General features: G+C 31.9%; 1 protein-coding gene across 1 annotated transcript in view; it reads left to right on the top strand.

Annotated features, from left to right (window-relative positions):
- Positions 1-16,065, top strand: part of LOC107665758 (ras-specific guanine nucleotide-releasing factor 2-like) — a 37,420-nt gene that overhangs the window by 2,307 nt on the left and 19,048 nt on the right. Inside the window, exons 2-13 of the mRNA XM_016456770.1 lie at positions 6,925-7,014; positions 7,140-7,393; positions 8,367-8,446; positions 8,665-8,858; positions 8,974-9,083; positions 10,035-10,153; positions 11,202-11,362; positions 12,628-12,694; positions 12,784-12,920; positions 13,558-13,640; positions 14,282-14,530; positions 15,453-15,545. Of these exons, the coding sequence (XP_016312256.1) occupies positions 6,925-7,014; positions 7,140-7,393; positions 8,367-8,446; positions 8,665-8,858; positions 8,974-9,083; positions 10,035-10,153; positions 11,202-11,362; positions 12,628-12,694; positions 12,784-12,920; positions 13,558-13,640; positions 14,282-14,530; positions 15,453-15,545 (1,637 nt within the window). The remainder of the gene's footprint in view (positions 1-6,924; positions 7,015-7,139; positions 7,394-8,366; positions 8,447-8,664; positions 8,859-8,973; positions 9,084-10,034; positions 10,154-11,201; positions 11,363-12,627; positions 12,695-12,783; positions 12,921-13,557; positions 13,641-14,281; positions 14,531-15,452; positions 15,546-16,065) is intronic.

Genomic DNA, 16,065 nt, shown 5'->3' with positions numbered 1-16,065 from the left:
ATAGAAAATTTGATATATATATATATATATATATATATATATATATATGTATATATAATATATAATTTATATATATATAAAAATATATAGTTTCAAAGTTTTAGCATTTTATGTTTGTCGTTTTAAAAAAAAAAAATTAAATTTTTATTTCAGTTTTAGTTTTTCTAGTACATTTAGTGCAATGTTTTTACTTTGCTTTGGCAACTTGCGGAAATAAAATAACTTTATGCTTTTTATATTTTATTTTAAGTTACCTTTTAATGTATTCCAAGTAACATTGTTGAATGGTTTTAATTTTAGTGAAATATTATGACCCCAGTTTCAACGAGAGCTCATTAAACGTGTCCTAATTTACAAATATAACTAAACTAGATTTGTGAAACCAACATACTAAACCATTGCTCTCGTTCCTCTAATTCCTAAGAAATAGCCTTATGACAACTTCCTCATGTGACAACTAGCCCCTGTGTTTCTTATGTGTTGGTGTTAAGATGTTAAAACCAACGATAACAGCCCATATATTGCAGTCAAACACGACCGCTTTTAAATGAGTGGATATAAGTGAGTAAATGTCTGTACACTGATATATGGCTTCAAAGTTTATTTTACAAATGCAAGTTTTAGGTCTTCATCAACAAAATGAATACAAATGAGTTCTGAAATAGAATTTTGAACAATTAGCCTATTGTCAGTGTGCAAACATGAAAATTTCTATTGTGAATGTGCATTTTTTGTAGTTATGCTCAGCTCTGAATTAATTAGTAGGTTAGAAACTGGTGGGTGGAATCTTTATTAGTCACAAACCAGTTTATCAAGCAAAATGATTAATTGACTGATATTTTGGGCTGTTTTGATTTTGAAATTGGGGCATCAGCCTCAAAATTTGCTTGGCTATTTAACAGAAGTTTCTTAATGCTTGTGTTAGTTTAAAGCCTTTATTGTAATGCATTATAAAAGTAGTTTTAATGCATCAATTATGCCTTGTAATGCACCTTATAATGCATTGTACAGTCTCATGAATTATTGTAACCACAGTTAATACATTATAACACTTATCAATTCATTGTTGCACTGTGCATTTTAAATTCGGGTATAATTATTTACGACAAGATATAATGTATTACAACACAGATTATGAATAACTCTAATGCATTACACCCTTTAATAACCCTTTATAATGCATTACACATAAAGGCATTAAGTAAAGTGTTACCGGAAAAAGACTTGTAACAAAAAACACATAACTGCACACTCACTTAAAAATAAACTTATTATTAATAAAGTGAGCATGCAGTTATTTTGTTGATGCGCTTATTTTTCTTTTTAAATAACCCTCAAATTACCTGAATTTATACAATAAAATTTAGGGGTGAAATTTTATTTATTTAAATTAAAAATAATAAAAAGCATTTATTTATATATCATGATAGTGTTTGTTGTACTTCCTTTAATTTGTGTTAATTTTAATAATAAAAAGTTTAAATAACGTTTAAATAAACACGTTTACAGTGTACTTTTTCCATTGTGAATAATGACAATTACAAATAAACTCAAAAGTAAAATGTCTCTACCCACTAATGAGAAATGTAATGATAAATTTGTGATTAGTTTTTATCTATTTTTTTAGGGTAAAGTATAAATTAGAATAACTATCACCTAACCATAGAATAAAACTTTTTTTGCATTTTTAAAATGAAAAACTGTATTAATGTATAATTCTATCCTATTGAAGGCATTCCCCTAAGGAGATTTGTCAGATTTAGCTAAGTAAACCCACTCACAATCTCTTCTGTTATGTTATAGCAGATGTTACTGTCCCCTACACACACACACACACACACACACACTCACTCTTCTCTGAGATTGAGTTGTCAGCTCTGGCCAGCAGTGTGCTGTCAATCTGAAACACGTTCTTCACACGGCTTTTTTTTTTTCTTTCATAATTACATATGTTTTTTTGTTTTTTGTTTTTTTACTTTGAATGTTATTCATTGATCTACACTACCAGTCAAAAGCTTGGAATTGTTGCATTTTTTAAATGTTTTTGAAAGAAGTGATTTGTATTTATTTGATAAAAAATATAGTAGAAATTGTGAAATATTATTACATTTTAAAATAACTGTTTTCTAAGCGAATATATTGTAAAATGTAATTTATTCCTGTGAATTTTCAGCATGATTACTCCAGTCTTCAGTGTCACATGATCCTTCAGAAATCATTATAATATGCTGATTTCTGATTATTATCAATGTTGAAAACAGTTGTGCTGCTTCATATTTTTGTGGAAACTGTGATATACACTACCATTCAACATTTGGAAAAAGTAAGATAAAAGTAAAAAAAAAAGTAGGGATGCATTAAATTAGTCATAAGTTACAGTAAAGATTGAATACTATTACAAGAGATTTCTATTACAAAGAAGTACTGTTCTTTTAAATTACATTTTAATATTTGAATATATTTTCAAACAATTATTTTAAATGGTAATACTATTCCACAATATTACTGTTTTTACTGTATTTTTAATCAAATAAATGCAGCTTTGGTGAGCAGAAGGAATTTATTTCAAAAAGATTAAAGCAATTATTCCAAACGTTTGACCAATAGTGTATTTATTTTTTTTTAATATCCATTAATATAATTATTTTTCAGTACTTTTTATTGTACATTGCCAGGAATCTTCTTTAAAGAGTCAGCCAAAATGATAAAAATGTTGTTGTTGGGATAAATTGGGGGAAGTCGTGGCCTAAAGGTTAGAGAGTCGGACTCGTAACCCAAAGGTTGTGGGTTCGAGTCTCGTACCGGCAGGGATTGTAGGTGGGGGGAGTGAATGTACAGCGCTCTCTCCCACCTTCAATACCACGACTGAGGTGCCCTTGAGCAAGGCACCGAACCCCCAACTGCTCCCCGGGCGCCGCAGCATAAATGGCTGCCCACTGCTCCGGGTGTGTGTTCACGGTGTGTGTGTGTTCACTGCTGTGTGTGTGCACTTAGGATGGGATAAATGCAGAGCACTAATTCCAAGTATGGGTCACCATACTTGGCCACATGTCACGTCACTTTTTTCTTTTCTTGTATGTTGAAGTTGAGCCTGTTTGCATTTGCTGGTGCTCGTTGCGGACGCATCAAACAGCGCGAAGCATCCGAGAGCTTCAAAGTACTTCAACAGCATTTAAAAACAAATGCTGAATGCGCTTTGATTTCTGGGCCAAATTAAACAAGCTTTTGTGATGTGCAAACTAGCCTGTGTATTTATAAAACAGTCGCTTATTGATGGAAAAAAGGTCTTCTGCGTGAAATGCCTGCTTTTATTTTAGAATAAAATTACAATTAATTATGGTAACGTTTTTAATGTGATAGTTTGGCCGTTTTTGATATAAGCTAATCCAGTTTGAGCTATTGTGATGCAAAGTGCTCATAACTGCATTATCCGATTGGCCGATATTTCCTCTCGCTCCAGTTTCGGCCATGCAGCAGTAGATTCATCTCCCTCTTTGAACGTACATGATAAAGATTCAGATGCAAATGAAATATGCTTGACAACCACCAGCGTGCCAATGACTTGTGTTACCATGGAAATCAGGTTTGATGTCATGTTGAAGTGCCACTGTATTATTATGCTTGCAGCACTTATACATCACCAGCTTCCTTCTGCGTCAGCTGACTTTGAGTTCTGTTCCCTTTAAAGTCCACATTAAAATTAAAGCGTACCCTGTTTATTTTTTTTTAGATCACTTACTATCTTTAAACATGGCAAATGATGGGATAAAGTCAGTTTGCTTGCAGTATATGTATAATTGTACTGTTCAAAAGTTTGGGTTGGTGAGATTTATTTATTTTTAAATTTGTTTTAAGTTTTGAAAGAAGTCTCTTCTGCTCACCAAGGCTGTGTTTATTTGAAACAGTAAAAACACTAATATTGTGAAATATTATTACTATTCAAAATAACTAAGTGAATATATTTTAAAATATAATTTATTGCTGTGATCAAAGCTGAATTTTCAGCATCATTCCTCCAGTCTTCAGTGTCACATGATCCTTCAGAAATCATGCTAATATTCAGATTTGCTGCTCAAGAAACTTTTTATTTTTTCACTTTTTTTTTGCAAACTATAAAAGATTTTTTCCAACATTCTTTAAATACAAGTTTCAAAACAACGGCGTTTAAGCATTTAAAGAAATTCTTATATTTCTTATTCACCTTTCATCAATTTTATGCATCATTGCTAAATAAAAGTATTAATTTGTTAAAAAAAATAACTTGTAGAACTTTGGAGCATGAGAGAATATCTGAATGTTTTATATATTTTAAGTTATAGATTTTAAGTTATTTCAATATTAATTATGAATCACTGGCAGTCTAGTTTTATTTTGTATATTTAACATTTGCGACAGTAATATAATGTACTGATTTGATTGTTAACTGCATTGAAAATAAAAGAAAATTCTTATTTTCTTTATATTTATATATATATAAAAAAAAAGTTCTGGAACCAAGCTGTTACACTGTATAACTATTAATGGAAAAAGTTCTTTCCCGCCCTTTAAGAAATATGAATTTTAAATATTTAAGTTTTAAATTTTAAAATGTTGAAATGCATTCTAAATGCCATTGCATGTTGATTTGGTCATATTTTCTGGATTCTTAGAGATGTAGGCCCTCTCGGGATTCTTGCGGTTTCGTGAGCTCTGCTGAGCGTAAACGAGCCTCACACATGAGCAACACAGTTCTGGGTTCCCGTCTAAGAATAGTAGCTCTTCTGGCAGTGCGTTTCTCTCAGATTATCTGAATGAAAGTCTACAGTGCATGACTTCGGAAGGACAATCTGTGTGTGTTTATGTGCGTGACTCAAGAAAACACGCATCTAGAGCTGCTAGCAAAAATGATGCAAATGAGTCTGATATGAATATGAGTTCTGACCCGTCAATGAGCTTTGTTATTGTAATCGGATGCATAAAGCAGATTTTAATGGCATTCAGTGGGAGATGATAGTTCTGTGGGTCGATGAAAGTGAAACAGAATCCGATGTATTTGTGGGCTGGCCGTGTCTATTGTTATCTCTTGGTTTAAACAAGGCCTGAGGCTCAGGACAGTGCATTAAAGACAGAGGAGAAGCTCTGCCGGTTACATAACCACACACACACACACACACACCAGCCGTGCATCATGAGAACACAAACGAGCCCTTAAGCCTACGTCCTATAAAACACTCTCACAGTTTGCTGGCTCTTTCGCTCCATCATTTATTTGAGGGTGAACCTGTCAAGAACATGTCCAGGTCATATTTCTATCCATAATTAAGTGAATATACATAAGAAAATTAAGTCTGTAGTGAAAATCCTTTACCTAATTTAGCGTTCCTGCTCAAAAAAAACAAAAAAACTGACCTTTTAAAAACTCTCTCATTATGCGTAAATCTTGGATTCAATCTCTTTGTCAATTTGTTTTCTTTCAATTAGCACAGGTTTTGTATTTCTTTTTGAAACAGATTGGTCATAGGCCTCATTGATCTGAGCTAATGCACCTCAGCTTTTCAGTGAAAAAAAGCATTATTTGTGGGTAATTTTGGCAATATTTTGGCAAAAACTGAGCTGCATCAACGAAGGCCTACCATCAAGTAGTTCCAAAAATAAATAAAAAACCTGCGCTAATTGAACATAAATAAATTGACCAAAAGATTGAATACAATGTTTGGTAGTAATTTAATAATTTATAAGCCATTGTTTGTATTAATTATTTATAGGCTGGTCATTTTTGACCAGGAACAGAACAAGTATAACAAGGTGGTATCTCAAAAAAATAAATAAATAAATGTAATCTGGATGATGTAATCAGATTCCAAAAAATTAAGTACTTGTAATTAGAGTATATTACATTTTAAAATGCTCATAATCTGATTACCGTTACTTTTTATGGATTACATGATGACATATTTATTATTCACACAATAGCAGTAAATTATTCATAATGGAAATCTGGACAAAAGACTTTGGGCTTGTAATGTCATTGTTGTTTTCATGTTTATTAATATTTGTTCATATAATGCAGGGATTCCCAAATGTTTTTGTCAGCTGAACCTCTTAAATAAATACTTGGAATATCTCTGAGGAAGTTCATATTTGAAATAATTGAACAACACATTCACACGTTTACAGTTCTCTGACGTCAGTTGATGGTCAAATTGATATGCACGTTCAAGGATTTAAATTATTTTTATTGTACATTTTTAAGATTGAATTCATTATTAGCTTTTTATTAACTCAGAAACCCACTGCAGTTCTTACATCCAGCCCAGTTTGGCAAACCCTGGCTTAATATGTTTAATTTTAAAAAATGGAATGTTTTTATCAGGTAATCTGTAATCAGTAACTGACTACGATTTGTAAGTAATCTACCCAGCTCTGGTGATGATATTAACTAACATTCTTGGGAAAAATAAAATCAAAGTCAAAATGATAGGGGAGTTGGAAAATGAGCCTATTTTCAAAAATAGTGGAGTGTTCCTTTAAGGGTTTTTTTTACATTTCTTTTTGAATGAATTTTAGCTAGACTAGTTTATATGTAGTATTTGCATATTTATTGTTTACTGTATTCTATACCTCTTAAGTTACTGAATATATATATACTGTACACTCATGCAACCTTTAGTTTGTGACATGACAGCAAACATATGTCCACACCGTCCCGCTCTTACTTGCTCTTTCAGTGGTCCTTAGTTTGCCAGGTATTAACAGGAAAGGATCAATACGCATTAGTAAAAGGATCTTCATATTTTTTGTCTACAAATCAACCTTTTTGGTGGCCTCAGTGCATTATAAAAGTAGTCCCTAAAAAATATAAATTTCCAGCAAAAGCATTTTCAATATTTTTCAAGAGCCCAATTGTACAAGAAAACCTGGCAACCCATATTATCTGTGTTCTAGATTGTCGTTCTGAATAAAACACAAGAGCGAATGTTGCCCTATCAGTCCAATCAAGAGGAAGAAGTTCCAGATATCAAGAAAATCAAGAAGGTACATGATTGTCTACATTTGAATTGTATATTTGTTCACAATTATACATTTACACAGTAATGTTTGCTATTGTGTCTAGTGTAAGTGCAGTCATTCGGGCGTCTCCGTGGCATGTTTTCTCGCAGGTGCAAAGCTTCATGCGTGGTTGGCTGTGCAGAAGGAAGTGGAAGATCATCGTGCAGGACTACATCTGCTCACCTCACGCCGAGAGCATGAGAAAGAGAAACCAGATCGTCTTTAACATGGTGGAGGCCGAGACGGAGTACGTGCTCCAGCTCTCCATCCTGGTCAACTGCTTCCTGCGGCCGCTCAGGATGGCGGCCAGCTCCAAAAAACCCCCCATTAGTCATGACGATGTCAGCAGCATCTTCCTCAATAGGTATAAATCACGTGGTCAACTTGAAATGAATTGAATACTTGGAGGAATACTCTGGAAGCTACTGTGTAACTGCGACTTTTTATCTCAGCAACTGCGAGTTTATATATCACAGTTTGTGTCTCACAATTCTGACTTGTTTTTCTGAATTGATGTCTTGCTATTGTGATTTTTTTGTTTCTACCACAAAATAAAAAAATTAAAAGGTAATTGTAACTTTTTCTTGCAATTGCGAGATTTTATATTGCAGTTCTGAGTTTTTTATAATTTTATAATTATAAGTTTATATCTTGCAAATTCAATTCTGATTTTTGTCTTGGAATTGTAAGTTTATCTGTCAATTCAGTTTTAATTTTTTCGTTTCCACCAGGGAATACAAAAAATAAAAATAGTAATTGAGAATTTTTTTCTCGCAATTCTGACTTTGTTTATATCTCAAAATAGTTTCCACCACTGAATAAAAAATAAAAAAAAGTACCTGGAACTTTTTTCTCACAATTCTGACTTTTCGTCTCAGAATTGCGAGTTTACATCTTGAAATATTTTCTCTGTAATTCGTTTTTTTCCATCAGAATAAATAATGAAAACAGTAATGGCAAAGTTTTTTTCTTACAATTTGAAAACCGTGTGGAAAAAAAACTGAATTGCCAGATATGAACTCACAATTGCAAGATAAAAGTCAGAATTGTGAGAAGTCACAATTACTTTAGTTATGAATCACTTTTAGTTTTTTATTCCTTGATAGAAACAAGCTTTATACAGTATTTCAGATTCTTTTTTCAAATTTTGTCAAGCTGTTGATCAAGAAAAAAATTACTTTTATTCTGACACCACCAATAAACGTTTTAAAATATGCAACTATCATCTTTTTTTACAATATGCAACTATATGCAACTCTTTTTGAAAGTATAATATCTGTCTTTAAATATCAGAAATTGATGTGCCATGCATTTCTCATTTTTTCTTTATTTGTAAGTGAGACGATAATGTTTCTCCATGAGATATTCCATCAAGGCTTGAAGGCTCGGATAGCCAACTGGCCAACTTTATTGTTAGGTGAGTTTTATTTAATTTTTTTATTTTTGCACACAAACATACATGCCAGACATGCAGTGAAATGCTTTTTTTACTCTCCACACATAGAGTAAAAATTAACATCATAATAACATCTAATAATCTACACAAGTCAGAATAGAAATGACCACTTACATATCATCATTATGTCTAACAATGTTCACATAAACATGATGCAAAACCGTACTGTGACGTTTCAGCGGATCTCTTCGACATCTTGCTGCCGATGCTGAACATTTATCAGGAGTTTGTGCGAAACCATCAGTACAGTTTGCAGGTTCTGGCCAACTGTAAACAGAACCGGGACTTTGACAAGCTTCTGAAGCAGTATGAAGCCAACGCCGCCTGTGAGGACCGAATGCTGGAAACCTTCCTCACCTACCCCATGTTTCAGGTGAACCGCTGACCTCTGACCTTTGAGTAATAGTAACACTAGCATATTGCATCTCATTTAACTGTGCTCCATTGTGTAAAACGGAGTACTTGTGTATTTGAATTGTTACTATTAGATCCCGCGGTACATCATCACCCTTCATGAGCTCCTCGCCCACACGCCTCATGAACATGTGGAGCGCAAGAGTCTGGAGTTTGCCAAATCCAAACTTGAGGAACTGTCCAAGTGAGTGAAAGCTAAAAAAAAGACTTAGAAATAAGGATTCTTCATGTTAAGAAGCATTTTTGGGGTGTTTCGGGCTCTTGAGATGCTATAAGGTTTTATAGGTTCTTCAGACCAGTATTTTGGCTATAAAGCACCAGAACATAGAAAGTATAACAAAGAACTAGAGAATTAAAAGTTGTTCATGCCGTTCTTTTATTGATTCAGACTGTAAAATAATTTTGTTCTAATTGGAACCTTTATTTTTAAGAGGCAAGAGTTATAATTTTATATTTATGTTTTCTGTTTACATCAGTTTCAATCAAAATGATAAAAAAACAAAAATAGAAATGTATTATAAAAATAAAAATAATATTTTAAAATACATTTGTATTATTAATTTATTCATATTACAAAAATATAATGTATATATATATATATATATTAGTAACAATTTCTTTCTTTTTATATATATATATATATATATATAATTTATTCTTTAAAAATATATATTTACTATAAAAACATTAATCTTTTATTTGCTTTAAAATAAAAAATATATTTATTTAAAATGCATATGTACTAATTATTTATTTTAAATTGCTGTTTTCTCTCTTAATTCTTCACCAACTTTTAAAATCATCCTGAAAGCAGTAAGATGCCAAACACTTCTGTGAAATTATATCAGATTGTATCCACTAAACATATGGTTATTCTAAGATGAAACTCTCATATCAAGCAGCCCATTAGTGTAAGTGCTTCCTCTATGGAAAAAAGTGATGCTTTTAAATGCAAACAAGGCTTTTGAATTTTATTATTAACATTCATGTGACCAGGGCATTGATCACACTTTCTCTCAAGCCTAGAATATGTCATGGTTCAGTGTAGTCCAATTCACATTTCTGCCAAACACCTTAAGATCTATTTATTGTATACACTGAGATGATACAGCTGTGTTTGTGCGTTTATTCTCAGAATGATGCACGATGAAGTGAGTGACACAGAAAACATCCGTAAGAATCTGGCGATCGAGCGAATGATTGTGGAGGGCTGTGATATTCTGCTGGACACCAGTCAGACGTTTGTACGGCAGGGTGAGACACCGTTCATTATGGAGCGGCGGGGTGTTTGATTGCAGGACACTTCTTCTTCAAATGATTTTCTACCCCAATGCTTCATGAAGTGATTCCTTCCTGTTTGTTCTGCTTTTCTACTAGTGTCATTTTATACCAGCTGATCCCCATTAACTATTTTTGTTTGTTTGTTTTATTTATTTGATGGTTTGATTGATTTAAATGATTAAATATTACTGATTTCTGACCTATTTATCATGTTACGGCAAGAAAAATCATTTTTATGGGTCAGATGTTCACCTAAAAATATGCATTAGTTCAATTTTTAAACGTTAAGCATGTAAGTTTATAAAAAAAAATTAAATTCGAATTTATTTCTTTACAATAAATATTTTTTTTTATAAATCCAGATTATTTTACATTTAAAATGATAAAAATGATATAATGCATTATATAAATGTATTATGCAAAATGAAACTAATATTTTATTTAAACAAAAAATGTTGGTTTAAAAATAAGATATTTATTTTAATTAACATTATTTCTTTATTTATAATCATTTTTTAAATTAATGTTTGTTTGTAATATTTATTGCATACAAAAATATTTTATTTTAAAAATAAAACTATTTAATATAAATATTTATTATTTATATATATATATATGATAAAAATAAAAGTTTTAATTGTTTTAAAATTAATATTATTTCTTTATTTAAATACAAAATCATATTTACAAACAAAAATAATATTTTATTTGTGTTAAAATAAAAATTTATTAATTTAAAATACGTATGTATTATTTGTTTGTTGTATATTATTATTGTTTCTTTATTTCAAACAAAAGTCAGTCAGTAGTTTAGTATGAATATGAGTGTGTGATGGTTTCTGCTCCACACTGACAGCAAGGTGTGAAATGTGCTCTAATGAGATCTAATGTGCCATTTTAATGCATCTTGTCTCATAGAAAAGCGTCTCTGGATGAGACAGCGCTGCGCTCTCTCCCTGAAACGCTGTCTTTAATGTTCTCCTTCCTCTGGGTAATGAGCTGATGTGTGTGTTTGCTGTAGGCTCTCTGATTCAGCTGCCCTCCGTGGAGAAGGGTAAACTGAGTAAGGTGCGTCTGGGCTCGCTGTCGCTCAGGAAAGAAGCCGAACGCCAGTGTTTCCTGTTCACCAAACACTTCCTCATCTGCACACGCACCTCCGGCGGCAAACTGCACCTGCTCAAAGTGAGTCGAGTCCATCTGAAGATAATAACAGCTCAGCAACACAAAGAATCAAAGCGATACTTCCAGCTTTCAGACGATGTATAAATCTCAATTTTGAAAAATTGACACTTAAGACTGGTTTTGTGGTCCAGGGTCACATAATTTTATCTATAACATTTATTTAAAATATTGAACTATTATTTAAACAATTTTATTTATTCAAAAATAAAATGTAATGTAAAATTGAAAATAAATATCTATTTTTTTTTAATATAAATATTATTTCTTTATTTAAAATGATATAGTTTTTTATTGTTTAAAATAGATCTGTATTATTTATTTAAAATTAGTAGTATTTCTTTATTTAAAATTATAAAAAATATTCAGTATATTTGTTTACAATTTACTTTATAATAATAAGTGTATTAAATATGCATGATTTATTTTAAATTATTATTTTCTGAATTATTATATTCTTCATTTAAATGTGCATATATATATATATATATGTGTTTAGAATGTTAATGTATATGATCAAAATAAGTATTTTAATTATTTTAAAATGAAGAAATTATTTTTAATAACTATGTATTATTTTAAATTAATAGTATTTCTTTATTGTAAATTAATCAAAAATAAAAATACGCACCTTCTCAAAGTGAGTCGAGTCACCCTGAGAATAACAACACCTCAGAAATTAAAGGAATTAAATTTATTTAAATTTCGGTCCCACTTTATATTAAGTGGTCTTAACTACTGTACTTACATTTAAATGAATCATTTGGTACATTGCACTTATTGTGTACATACATGTTTTTACATTGTACTTATATTTTAAAAATACCTGCATGTCATTACATCTGTAATTACATTTATAATTACACAGTTGACCCATCCCTTACACCTTAACCCACCCTTAAACCTACCCATACCAACAAACCTGTCCCTAACCTAACCCATATCCCACCTCAATAGCAGCAAAAGTGTTTTGCAATACAATATGAACACAATAAGTACACTGAACTTATTTTTTGATGCAAGTACATAGTAGTTAAGGCCACCTAATATAAAGTGGGACCTACATTTCTTAAAGGAATTGTTCACCCTAAAATATTCTCATCAATTAATCAGCGTCATGTTGTTCCTACCCCACTTTGTTTTATTTACAGTATTGGTCACTGTTCACCTTTGTTGAAAAGAAAAGAGCAGTTCAGACATCTGGGTGAACTGTTTCATGCAAAAGCATAAAATAACTATAATAAAAGTACCTTTCTTCTAAACCACAGCAGGGAGGCATGTTGTCTCTGATAGAGTGTGCGCTTATCGAGGAGCTGGACGCCAATGATGAAGACTGTAAGTGTGACGTCAAACCCAGTAATACCAACACAAAGCTAACTATCAATGAAGTAAACCGAGTGAGTTTTGATTTCCAATCTCCTCAGATAATGCTGCTGGTCAGGGATTCAATCGTCTGGAGTTTAAAATAGTGGTTGAACCTGCTGATGGTCCGTCGTTTGCAGTCGTTCTGCTCGCTCCGTCTCGGCAGGAGAAAGCAGCCTGGACCAGCGACATGAGCCAGGTACAATCTGCACAATACATGCAACACGCTTATTCACACCTTTTGGATCTGTAGAACAGAATATCACAACTCATATGAAACAAAAATGCATGCACAAGAATTAAACACTTTATTCAAGCTCAGAAATGTAGAGATTCAATCAAAGCCCAAGAACAGAAGTTCATGTTTTCTAGCTAGAAAGCAACATGCATGAAATGCACAAGAGTGGGAAGTTTCCATTATATTTGCATTGACATAAATAGTTTCTCTGACTTTACGGTAAGGTTTTTGCATAATATTTTTAGTATGAACGGTCTATTATACACTTTGCCCTAGGGATGAACTGGTATGCAAATTTTGGGTTAGTACTGGTAACTATTTTGGTCTTTTTGTTTATTCATTTATCTATAATTTTATGCGCTTCAGATGAACTGTCATCTTATAAAAACAATTTGAGTAGGAAAAATAAGCCCTTATATTATATGCTACCAGTATCAGCCTAATCAGATGAATGCTGATAATTTAAAAAGCTAATATTAGCTGATAATGATTGTTTACTAATATGTTGTGCACCCCTAGTTTGTTTATTTTGACTGCTGTTACAGTTGCTAGAACGTGAGAGTGAAGTTTTTATTTTCTCTATTTTTATGCCATTTAGTGCATTGACAACATTCGCTGCAATGGCTTGATGACCAGCGTGTTTGAGGACAACTCCAAAGTCACCGTGCCGCACATGATCAAGTAAAACACAAGCACTCCAGTGTTATTTTATGAATACTTAGATTTTTTAAATTAGTGTTAAAAAATTTTTATACTTGTTTAGCTTTTTATTTCTTTTTATTTTATTTTAAGTAATTGTAGTGCTTCAGCTTTATTCCATTTCTAATTTTCTTTATTTTTTACTTAAATTCAGATTCCTTTATTATGCAAATACAAATACATACATAAAATGTATTTTTTGTTTTAATTATTTAAAATAAATAAATTTTTACATTTTTATTTAAATACAGTAAATGCATATTTATTTTAAATCAATTGTTTATTTATTTTAAAATTACAAATATCAAAACAAATATTTTTTGGATAAAATATAAATATTTTATGTTTTTAAATAAAAATCTATGTATTTAAAATGGTTTTTAATAATTGTTTTTTTAATACAACTTTTTTCATTTAGCTGCCAAGATATTATTTCTAAATTCCATTTAACTTTAAGACTTTTATCTAATATTTATATTTTGTTTCATTTCAGCATAATTCCAATTAACAAAAGAAAGTAAATATTTTATAGTTTTAATAGTTTTAGTTTTAATTTTAGTTTACACCAACTTAAGCCTGATGAGTTCACTGTAAATAGTTAATTTGCTCGTTCGTGTCTGCAGGTCTGACGCCCGACTGCATAAAGACGATGTGGACATCTGCTTCAGTAAGACGCTGAACTCCTGCAAGGTGCCACAGATCCGTTACGCCAGCGTGGAGAGACTCCTGGAACGGCTGACCGACCTGCGCTTCCTGTCCATCGACTTCCTCAACACCTTCCTCCACACCTACCGCATCTTCACCACCGCTGCTGTCGTCATGGACAAACTCTCCGACATCTACAAGAAACCCTTCACGTCTTTACCGGTCAGGTTAGAGTATCTGCCGCTCTAGCAGTTTTTTGGATTTTTTTCTCCAGTGCAAAGGAAGTGCAAGAATGATTGATCTGATCATTGTTTTCTTCTAAATGTTTTGACTATCACACATTTAAAACAAGTTCTTCATCCTTGTCTGAATGCCAGTCATCATTGTGATGATTGTGATACCCTTAATCTGAAGTTCATTTTGATTATGTATATTGCCGTTCAAAGGTTTGGGATTTCTATTTTTTTTTTTTAAAGAAATTGATACTTTTACTCAGCAAAGGTGCATTAAACTGATCAAAAAATAGCAGATATTTACAATGTTTTCTAATAATAGTAATTATAATTATCAAATAATTATATTTTTATTTCAAACTGGAGAAATGGCTGCTGAAAATAGAACATTCAAAAATGAAAATTCTATTGAAAAACATGACAGAAAATAATGAAAAAAATACAATAGAATACTGTCATTTTAAATTGTAAGAATATTTCATAATATGTCTTGTAGTAATATTCTTTTAAGAATCTTGGAAAACAAAGTCTTACTGATCACAAACTTTTGAATTTTGAATTAATCAGTGGAAATACAAATTTGATTTTCTGCATTTTACTAAAAACAAATTAGCAAATTCAAACATGCAAACTAAAGGAGATAAAATAAAAAAGCAAATGTAATCCTCCAGTATGTGTGCAATGTAAACATTATTAGGTAAAATGCAGATAAAATGATTTTCTTTCTTTATGGATTTTTATTGATCAGTATAATACACAAAATCAGCATTACTTTTACAGTACACTACAAGATGCATACAAATGTTAAGGTTTGGCGTCATCTGTGTCTTTAGAATACAGACCACATAACTCACTCTGTTCCCTCGATCCTCTGCTTCCCACAATCCTCCTGTTCCTCCCTCACTGTCACTCGCAGGGCTCAGTATCAGTCGTCCGACCGTTTGTCCATCACCTCCATCTGTCCAGACTACAGCCTGAAGATCACAAGGCTTGCACTGGACCAGTCCAAGTAACTCTGCACTCGTCTCTCCCTCTGTCTCTTTTTGTTTAACATGTTTGTGGACTTCATTTTCTCTCGTGTCCATTTTATATTATCAGTTAATCGGGTTTGTTGTCATAATTTAGTTTTTCATGATCATTTCCCAACGTCTTTCTTATCCATAGAGCTATACAGATTGTGTTTGCTACTGTACCTTTAAGACTTATATATGTAAATGACTTCCATTGTGAAGCAGGATGATAGACAGACAGACAGACAGAACGATAGATAGATGGATGGATGGATGGATGGATTAATGGATAGACAGACAGAACGATGGATAGAACGATAGATAGATAGATAGATAGATAGATGGATGGATGGATGGATAGACAGAACGAACGATTGAACAGATAGTTAGATGGATTGATGGATAGACAGACAGAACGATGGGTGGATAGATGGATGGATGGATGGATGGATGGATGATAGACAGACAGACAGAACGATCGATAGATAGATAGATAGATAGATAGATAGATAGATAGAT

This window comes from Sinocyclocheilus anshuiensis, unplaced genomic scaffold (assembly GCF_001515605.1).
Source record: "Sinocyclocheilus anshuiensis isolate Anshui unplaced genomic scaffold, SAMN03320099.WGS_v1.1 scaffold743, whole genome shotgun sequence".
In the NCBI taxonomy this organism is placed as follows: domain Eukaryota; kingdom Metazoa; phylum Chordata; class Actinopteri; order Cypriniformes; family Cyprinidae; genus Sinocyclocheilus; species Sinocyclocheilus anshuiensis.
This window is presented reverse-complemented; position numbering and strand designations above follow the sequence as displayed.